We start from the raw sequence: 9,888 nt of genomic DNA on the forward strand, positions 1-9,888 counted from the left end.
TAACAAGCTCAAACTGTCCAGGAACATCCGAACGGACAGACGAATACACCACGTGGAGTGGTAAGGTTAGTCACAGACCGGCTGATCGGTGACTGAATAACTCGTATGGGCACAAAGTTTACGTCTCAAGACAAACGCCAACATCAGAAGGATATCGAGAAGACTCACTTGGCTCATCGGATTGAAGCTGAAGCACTCCTGCTGTAGCGACGTTGACAATGTGACACAGTAGCACAAGTTGAATGAGAGGACTGTCTCTACCGCCGCCACCACAAGCCGCCACGCCCCCTTTAAACCCTTCTTCTTCTTTCCAATTTCTTCTCGCTTCTCCTTCTCCTCTACAATACAAGATTGCCAACCTCGATCATTATGTCATCCTGGTGTGATTTTGGACAAAAAAAAAATAAATAACAAAAACCTGCATCCTTTTAGATTGAAAGACAATCTCTTTATTATGAAGTCCATCCGAATTTTAGTCACCCATCTCTGTGGTTATGATTGATAACAGTTGGCAACAAAGTTACTTGGAACAAAGCAGACGGATGTCTTGTTCAGTCAGTTCTATCAGTGGTTTGAACTATCGGTACAGTCTTCTGCATCCAAAAGACTGTAACTGAAAGTGTAAATGTGATATTTTTGTCGAGTGGTTCGGGGCACGGCCAGCGTTCTCCGAACACCGGCCGTGCAGTATTTTTCCTTTCTCATGGCCGTCTTGTCCCGCCGTTCATTTAAATCGTCCCCCTCTTTTCTGTTCTTAGATTGTACATTCGGATTCAGGTCCGCTTTCCGGTCATTGAACCTATTGCAGTCTAACCAACGTGTCATTTGCACTTGGGCCCATTAATGACTTTATTTAACGATTTACATGTATTATTTTGGCCTTGCAATGATTTTACATTGGTCAAACACCTTTATTTGAGTTCTCATCTCGTCACATTGCCGTCCGGATCATTGCCAATTGTGAAAGCTCTAGTCCATTTTCTTTTGTTTTCCGATGTTGGCAGCTTCAGGTATCTGCAGTTTTGGGCCACCCCTGATCGTCGACATAAGGTCTCAGAGTTATAGCTTCAGCTTTAGTTATAGCTAGGTACTCGACCAATGAATAACAAGTGTAATTGAAGTTTAATACTTTAACTTTTATTGTTATGGTACATTTTTGGCTGCCCTTTGCATATTTTTACACTGACACTCAGCAAAAAAAATAAAAATACACAATTCTCGGATCACACTCATGATGTGCAATCAATGTTAAAATTCATATACAGCTGACATCAAAAGCTGATCCATTTTGACTAGTATTACTTGTCAAATTAAAACGAAAAGATCAGAAATGGATAAAGCAAGACTTAAAATCTATAGGTGGTTGTCATAGGAATGTCAAGTGGGATAAAAATATTGCCGACTATGGAAACATGAAATGCTTAAGACATTTGAGGCGAGATATAAACTATATGATCTTTTGCTTTATGCCCTTATCCATCGAAAGTTAAATTGGAGGAACCAAGATTCTTAAACGGAACGACAGCAGTCAACATTTATTTTAAGTTTCAGATAAATAATTTGTAGTGAATACAGCAGATAAGGAGGATGAACAAAAGGGCATCATGTCTTTGGGTTTATGCAGCAAAAATTAGGTATAAATAAGCTATAGAGAACAATTCTTCTGAAAATTGTATGAAAAAGGACCAATCAATTAGACTTTCAATGAAGGAAAAAAAAACTTTAACAAAAAAATTCTTCAAGACAAAAACAACAAATTGGAAGAGCAGATATTAAAAACAGAAACATTGTAAAAGCAAAGCTCTTAATTACATTTTAAACAATCAACAATAACAAATATAGTAAATCTTACCTTACAGTACAATCATGAAAGGTCCCAGAGGCAAAAAGGGGCAGACGTTTTCATTGAAGAAAATTTGCCATTGATACTCCAGTGATAAGCATCAACAAAACAAATCAATTTCAGCTGATTGGTATAGTTCTAAGCCTGTTGTTTTGATAAAGGAGCAATATTATGAATAGTGAACACCCTGATACCATGCTAGGGCTAGGCCTACTTTATCTCATTACAACCGCACGTTATATTGAAAAGTACAAAAGAAGTTTTCTACTCAGTACACATACTGTGTGGGAAAGTGAGGCGCCAGTCTTCGGGTGGCTCAAAAAAGGTGGTAACAATGTACAAGGTAAGGGTAAGATTTGACCAGCCTTTCAGTATGGCCTCTGATCCCCTTCACAGTAATCACATCCGAAATTGAGAGCAGAACACTCTGCTCATGCCTAAAGATTTTAAAACTAAATAAACATACTGTACACAATTTACATGGGAGAAAATCACAATTAATATTATCTAATATCACCAATTGAATATGCCAGGTGGAAAAGTTAAATAATGGCCTGGTCTCCATCTGATAACATTTAAAAGATGAAAAACAAAGTGAGCCCTAAAATACTATGGCATGACTATAGTACTTACATAATACTCACTACGAAAAAGGGGCCACAAATCAATATTGTTCTAAGGTAATCGATCCATGAAAAGTCCAACCCATTCAACATTGTGACCGGCTGACTCAAAACAATGAAACTTCCTGCTCCCACCCTATGCCCTAAACTTCGGGAAACAGAATGAGACCCGTTAAGATATGACGTCGTATCACATTTCTCACTCATTCGGCCCGTCACACCCCGTTGGTGAGGTGCACGGCGGGCGTTGGGGCCGAGCCAGGCGGCTGAAGCAGGTCTCGGTACTGCAGCAGGGCCTCCCTCAGAGAGCGAGACACCTGCGTCGAGGCCGTGGTCGTGCAGTTGACGAGGTGCGGATAGAGGCCGATGAGCTGTTCCCAGGACAGCCGGTCCACCTTGCCCGGGTGGGCCTTTTTGAGGGACATGACGAGGGTGGCCACGGCCTTGAGCACGAAGGATATCTCGGACAGGCGGTACCGGGGCAGCGGGCAACTCCCGCTCTGACGCTCGTCCTCCACGTACCGGCACAGCACGTCCTGCACAAGAATAGCGCCGTGTTAACACAGGAAGAGTAGGCTAGCGGTGGCTGTTGCACCGCACACAACAGAGGTGGTTCGTGACAGCGCACCCCGCCGTTACCCACCTGGAAGCGGTGCAGCAGTGCCGTGACGGCCAGGCGCCCGGCCAGACCACCTTCCGTGTCGCGGACGAGCTCGGGCTCCACGCCGTCCAGCAGCGAGAACTGCAGCAGCGTCTCGAAGCACGTCTTGGCGAACTCCTCGCGCAGCTTGAGCTCCGTCTCGGCGTCGTTGGTGGCAGGGGAGGGCGCGGCCGAGGCGGCGCAGGCGGTGGCCGAGTGGATCGAGCCCTTGTTGAGGAGCACCACGACGCGCAGCACGAACTCCTTCGGCACATGCTGAGAGTACGGCAGCACCTCGTCGCGGAGGAGCTCGATCACCTGGAAGCGCGGCGACAAGGACGTTACAGAGAGCGGACCCGAGGCCGGGGGACACAGAAGTCCAAGCCTCCTATTTGTCTTACCTGGCAGTCCACCGCCTCGTCGGCCTGTATGTCCTCGTTGGGGGGCGGCTCCTGGGGGAACAGGAAGTGATCCAGAGCGTCGGCCAGGACGGGCCACATGCCGGCGTAGTGCTTGGAGTACTGCTGACGCCGGGCCAGGGGCAGCCCCCGGTGCAGGGTGGCCAGGAGGCACGTCACACCCAGCTGCCAGGTGGACGCGGAGGGGCAGCGGTACTTGAGCGACAGCGGCACGCCCAGGGCCTCCACGACCTGCTGCAGCACGCTACCTTCCACGACGGCCGTCTCCTCGGCCGTCTCCTCGTACAGGGACACGACCAGGGTGAGCATCTTCTCGCCGAACGGCACGAAGCTCGATGCCGCGTCGCGCTGGACGTCGCCGCGCTGGCAGGCCAGCCGGCTGAACCACAGTAGCTGCCGGAGCAGCGCCGTAACCATGGCGCCCGAGTCAGCGGCCAGGGCGGCGAGCGCCTGCTCCTGCAGCAGCCGCACGCAGTGCACCACGCCCTCCTGGAGGGGCGACAGCGTCGAGTCCGAGGTCGCCGACGACGCCATGGCGGACGCGGGCAGGAGGAAGAGAGAGGCGTCGCCCTGGACCGGCACCGTCACCATGTGCCGCAGCACGGTGCACAGCCGCTCCAGGTCGTCGACGCCGAAGTCGGAGCGCACGTGGGCGAACACGGCGGGGAAGATCTGGATGAGGGCGGTGAGGAAGGCCTGCGAGGGCACGTAGGCGTCGTCCGGCGCGCCGCACGGCGCGGCCGGGGCCGTGCTCTCCGTGCCGATGCCCAGCCACACGCGCCACGCAACGCCCCACACGTTAGCCTCGTCCGACGGCGAGATGCCGTTGGTGCTCGGGGCGCCGCCGGCGTCCTCCGCCTTGCTGCCCTGCTTGTTGACGTACAGCACCTCCTGCAATCACCAGGGTAAAACGTCAGAGCCTCGCGGACTTGCGGTCGCACTTTGCATAGCACTCAAGCGCCGCCGAGTACCCACCTGGAATGCCTTGAGCGCCGCCAGCGACACCTCGTTGTTTTTGTTGAGCGCGGCGTGCTCCACGAACTCGAGCAGCAGCGACCAGGCGCGGGGGAAGTCGCCGAGCGACAGCAGCAGGGCGCGCTTCGTGTTGAAGACCCTCGCCACGCCCGACAGCGTCAGCACCTGGGTCTCGGCCCACTGCTTCTGCGCCGTGTTGCGCGAGTGGTGGATGAGGATGTTGCCGCCGGTGTCCACCTTCTCGCTGCTCGCCGCCCCGGAGAGACTGCGTACCTGCACAGAGGCAAAGAGGGGGAGTGAGCGCGATGTAGGGGGCTGTGCTGAGCACCGAGCAGGGGGTGGGGAGGCCTACCTTGTCCAGCAGCGGGAACAGCACCTGCCACAGCACGGGCTGCCAGGTGGGCGGCTGCAGCAGGCTGCCGTGCGCCGAGATGGTGGAGAAGAGCGTCTGCCCGGCCGACTTGCGCACAGCCGGCCGCGGGTCGACGCAGAGGTCGCCGAGCCGCGCGAACAGGCACATCCACAGCTTATCGAAAGGGGGCATGTTCGGCGTGCCCGGGAACTCGGGAAAGACGGTCGCGTCGCCGGACAGGGAGGCGCACAGCTTCTCCTGGTTCTGGAAGAAGAAGTCCGAGATGTTCCACATGAGGCCGACGGCCGTGAGCGAGATGTTGAGCTCCTGCGTCTGCGAGCCGAACTTTGCGGCGGTGGCCATGCACTGGGGCAGGCACCGCCACGGCATCACGGGGAGGAAGTCAGTCATGACGAGCTGCAGGCACTGGAAGGCGACGCGGATCAGGTTCTCGCCGTGGTGGTCCGAGACAGCGCCAATGATGCCCAGCACGAGGGGCCAGCCGTGCGAGAGGGTCTCGCCGGCGCCGTGCAGCGCGTGCAGCACGCACTCGAGCTGCCTCTGGCGGACGTCGCCGTGCGGCACGGCCGACAGCTCGGCCAGCGGGCCCAGCAGCAGCGTCTGCAGGCGCTGGTTGTCGCGCAGCGGCGGCGTGTGCTTGTGCTGCAGCGCCGCGCGCACCAGGTACGTGATGGCCTCCACGCCCCACTCGCGCATGCGGATGTGCGGGTGCTGGCACACTTCCAGCAGGTGGTTGGTGAGCGGCCGCCACAGCACCTCCACGCGGGGGAGGTTCACCAGCCCCGTCTCCAGCAGCTTGGCGACGGCGAACAGCGACGGCTCGCGGTTCGAGTAGGCCAGCTCCATGGCCTCGTGCGACAGCTTGCAGAGCGCGTCCACGAGGTGGTGCAGTGCCACGTCGTCCAGGTACTGGCTCGACTCGAACAGACGGCTCAGCATCTGGCTCAGCACGGGCAGGTCGGCCATGACGGCCGTCGTGATGACGGCGTTGGAGTCGGCCGTGGTGCGGCCCGCCTTGAGGCTGCCGCCCGTGGCCGGCTTCAGCCCCAGGATCCAGACGAGGTGCTGCAGCGTGGTGAGCACCAGGTGCCACGACGTGCCCAGGATGCTGCCGTGGCAGTGCGCCAGGCTCAGGAGCGCGCGCATGCACTGCAGGTTCTTGGCCGTGAGCATGACGGGGCCCTGCTGCACGCCGATGGGCACCGATGACGTGGGCAGAGGCGTGCCGACCGCCACCACTTGCTGGCGGTAGTCCGACTCGCTGTTGTAGTGGTGGCTGTACTGCTGCTGCTGCGTGCCCAGGTCCTGGCTGGCGGACGGCGAGTGGCCCCGGCCCGGCACGCCCTGGTGCGCGGCGTTGAGCACCGTCAGCGCGTAGTGCGGCGGCAGCGACGCCTTGCAGATCGCCGTGATGAATGCATCTCGCGGAACCTGAAAGAAGAGCAATTTTTAAAATAAAAATAAAATACGTCAGTGGAAAATTTAAAAACTGTCCACATGATTGTGCTTACATGAAGATCCAGGGCGCCGCAGAGGCTGGCAAAGGTCTGGATGGCCTTGAGCACATTCTCCGAGGCCGACTCATCCGTGCTGGCGTCCACGAGGGGGCTGAGCGCGGCGAGGAGCCCACACCAACTCGAGTTGATGAGCTGGGCGTGCAGCTGGCGGTCCTCCTCCGTGGGCGGGGCCGTCGTCCCCTCGGGCGCGGGGCCCTTGTCCGTCACGGTGTTGTCGTTCTCCTCGGCGGGCGGCCCGGGCGGAGGCAGGCCCTCGATCGTGATGGAGATGGAGCGGATGATCTCCAGCAGGCAGGCGTACGCCACGGAGATGCCGTAGCCGTCCGGGATGGAGGGGGGCTCGCCCTTCTCCAGCATGTCCAGGTAGATGGACTTGGTCTGGCCGCTGCTGTACGTGATGACAATGGGCAGCCAGACGCCCCTGGAGAAGAAGCCCGGCTGGGGGCTGACTCCAGGACCCACGGGCATGCCAGCGAGGAGCGAGGGCGGCTGGCCTTGAGCAATGGGCACCTGCCCACCCACGGTCGTGCCCTGGCCCATCAGCTGGGGGTTGACGAACAGAGACTGAACGTATGCTCCCAGAGAGTTGACTATGTCTTGGAAGATGTTGGTAGAGTGGGGCTTCAGGTCGTAGCACTCACAGAAGGACTTGAGCAGATCTGGGAGGACTACCATTTTATGGAGGACCTCCAGAGCTAGAGAGCGCTGCCAGGGAGGTTTGTCAGGGTCGAGAAACTTGACAATGAGTGAGAGGAATATTTCACACTCGGTAACTAACAGGCTGTGATATTTCTGAATTAGAATGGACACAACCCTAAGTAGACGCATGCTGATGGGGAAATACGGCTTGTCTAATGGGGTTGCTTGCTGAACACTTGCTGGCACAGAACTTCTGTACTTGATATTGGGGGAGAAAAGTTTGATCACTAATGCACACACTCGTTCTTTCAAGAGAAAGCTAAACTCCGGATGTTGAAAGAAAACAGAGGAAAAATTTGTTAGAACTGACTCTAACAATTCAAGGCCAAAAGTTCTTGTCATTTCAGTCATGCCCACCAGCCAGTAAGGTTGGTCAGCATTAACAAGTTGAACAAGATCCTGGAACATTAAATATGCATCACCAGCACATGGTCGCAAACCTTTAGGTGCATTATTACTTGGCATTTTCAATTCCTCCAGGTTCACTTCAGTTTTGCCAGCATCTGCTTCTCTAAATTGTTCATCTTCAGCCACAACTCTCTCAAATACAAGTGATACAAGTTGTCTAACTGTGGCTCCTGCTGTGTTTATAGTAGTTGAATCTTTTGTAAAATGTAGGCGGAAACATAGGACTAAGTTTCGAGCCAGCGTATCACCATGAACAACAGCATTTGTTGTTAAAAGTAGTGTGACACTTTGTAAAACTTTTACTTCTTCTGTTCCAGATTCCATTAACATCCATAATGTGTCAGTTATATATCGAGCACCTTTCTGGTCAACAGCTTGTTGAGTTATTAGTTTTTGAATCATACCTAGACATATTTTGACTATTTTTTGCTCTCTTGTTTCACAACCTTGTACTAAAGGGTATAATATTTGATTAACTATGTAGTAGATAGGTGTCTGGGGATTAGCCGCAGCATTCCTCAGTTTGACAATGCCCTCTTCACAAGCTTCTCGGATTTGTGGGTATTTCTTCTTCGTTTCAATGGATAGATTTTTCAAATCATTTTGAAGCACTTCGAGGAAGACATTGGCACCTTCACTTCCAGTTGTACCACTCATGTACGCCATGATGATGAACAGACCTCCTCAACGGATAGAAGACACTAAAAAATACAAAAAAAGGGAAATTAATTGTCACTGTTACTTGCTTCTGAACAGGGCTTTTACACACAATGACTGTCTATCTATAAACATTGAAACATCAGGTTTGCAATTTATGTTGAAATATATAAACATGGTACAAATGCTTTCAGAACTGGAAATAATTTGGCGTTGAGATAATAAAAGATTGAGATAAAGTCGCGAATTTATTTCAAGTCGACCTTCTATTTTGACAGACCGGAGAAGGGGATTCATTGATATCGGTACAGGTTGGGTGTCTGCACTCACATACTCAGTTACCTGTTTCTAAAAGATCTACTCACATCAGAAAACGAACGCTAACGGCCTTGATCGACAGGTTTTCATGTCATTTTAATCTGCAGCCCTAAAATATAATTGGAATGCCGTAATATCTTGAATTTGACATATTAGTTGTCTTGTTGTGACTTCCACGGATTTCTACTGCCACAAAATCACAACATCTCTGAGAAGTCAGTTCTAGTTGTGCGACAAGGCGGTGGCCGGAGAGTCATCAAGGAGACCGTGACTGTGCAAGTCTGCGCCTGCGCCGGCTGGGAACCGCGAAACTCTGGAACGTTTTAAAAGTAGTTATTTTTTCGGTGCGTCAACTTGGGAAATTTACCTAAAGAAGACAAGTTTCGTTTAAAGTCCAAGGATTGTTCCCACACTCCGTGCTTTCGTGCTGTGTCGTCCAGATAACCTCCCCAGCGACGCCGCGGCGGCGTGGTCCGTGTCCGTCCGTGCGGCCGGTACGGTCCGGCATATGTTCTTCGGAAAAAGTGTGTTTTAAAATTGATTGTTCGGCTATTACCTCAGAGACATTAAACCGTGTCGTTTGTAAACTGTGAGGACAAGTGATAAGTGATAAGTGCTCCACGTGGCGACAACCTCAAGATAGGACCACCACTTGACCGGAGCTGCTCTCCCAACGCGTCCTACGAATGGTGAGTTTTTGATCCCGAGTGGCGTTTTTGGTGACAAATTTGTTGGTAAAGTTCCCCTCATAGCCTCTCCCTGATCGCGGCCCACCCCCTTGCGGTGGCAGAGGGGTTGGTGAGGCTCGGGGCGCTACGTAGCTCACGGAGCCCTCAACAGATGGCGCGGGGTGGTCGAACGGACGGGGAAAGTAGTAGCAGAGATTTCTGTGCTGACTGATCCTTTTACTGTACGGCGTACTTTAGCTAACTCTTATGTTTTACCCGGCTAATATTTCTACTGGTAACTGATGTGCAGAAGAAAACCTTGCTCGGACCGTCTCCGATGTGTTCGCAGAGGCATGTGTATGTGTACACCCCCTCATCCTCCCCCGTTAGTCCCATTCGCAATAACATTACCGACGGCATGTCACGAGAAGGGCGTGCGTCTCCTCGACCAATAAATTGGGAGCACTGATTGGAATCATGGTCGGGGGCGCCCTCGTCAAAGTGCCACATCTCTCCTCTTTCTCTCTCTCGCACCTGTGGGAGAAGGGCACTCGCTCCACCGACGTAGCAATTACTCGCCGTTATGGTCATTCCCTCCCCCTCTTCGGCTCTCCCCCCCTTTCCAGCTGCCTCCTCTCGCTCATTACCCGCCCTCTGCTCTTTCCGCTCAGGATTCCAATATATTTTAAATATTTTCTCGCCCCCCCTCATTATTAAAGAATTAACAACTCGAGGCCGCTCGTTGCGG

At 53.0% G+C, this 9,888-nt stretch overlaps 2 protein-coding genes across 2 annotated transcripts in view; one reads left to right on the plus strand and one right to left on the minus strand.

Annotated features, from left to right (window-relative positions):
* Positions 1-1,115: 1,115 nt before the first annotated feature.
* Positions 1,116-8,697, minus strand: LOC113202126 (protein MON2 homolog). Its single transcript, XM_026416214.2, has 7 exons — positions 8,520-8,697; positions 6,385-8,198; positions 4,853-6,304; positions 4,501-4,773; positions 3,508-4,416; positions 3,110-3,424; positions 1,116-3,002 (listed from the first exon to the last, which is right to left on the minus strand). The coding sequence occupies exons 2-7, from the start codon at positions 8,161-8,163 to the stop codon at positions 2,682-2,684; spliced, it is 5,049 nt and encodes a 1,682-aa protein (XP_026271999.2). The 5' UTR covers positions 8,164-8,198; positions 8,520-8,697; the 3' UTR covers positions 1,116-2,681.
* Positions 8,698-8,723: 26 nt separating this feature from the next.
* Positions 8,724-9,888, plus strand: part of LOC113202128 (caldesmon-like) — a 31,143-nt gene continuing 29,978 nt past the window's right edge. The window contains exon 1 of the mRNA XM_026416216.2: positions 8,724-9,161. Within this exon, the coding sequence (XP_026272001.2) occupies positions 9,159-9,161 (3 nt within the window). The 5' untranslated portion in view covers positions 8,724-9,158. The remainder of the gene's footprint in view (positions 9,162-9,888) is intronic.

Source organism: Frankliniella occidentalis, unplaced genomic scaffold (assembly GCF_000697945.3).
Source record: "Frankliniella occidentalis isolate FOCC.00 unplaced genomic scaffold, Focc_3.1 Scaffold4, whole genome shotgun sequence".
Taxonomy (NCBI): Eukaryota; Metazoa; Arthropoda; class Insecta; order Thysanoptera; family Thripidae; genus Frankliniella; species Frankliniella occidentalis.

Excerpts from the sequence above, each read along its gene's own strand:
- LOC113202126 (XM_026416214.2), bottom strand. The coding sequence starts at position 8,163 with ATGGCGTACATGAGTGGTACAACTGGAAGTGAAGGTGCCAATGTCTTC. Across the intron at positions 6,305-6,384 it reads GCGGCGCCCTGGATCTTCAT|GTTCCGCGAGATGCATTCAT; the intron begins GTAAGCACAATC and ends CTCTTCTTTCAG. Across the intron at positions 3,003-3,109 it reads CACTGCTGCACCGCTTCCAG|GACGTGCTGTGCCGGTACGT; the intron begins GTGGGTAACGGC and ends ATTCTTGTGCAG.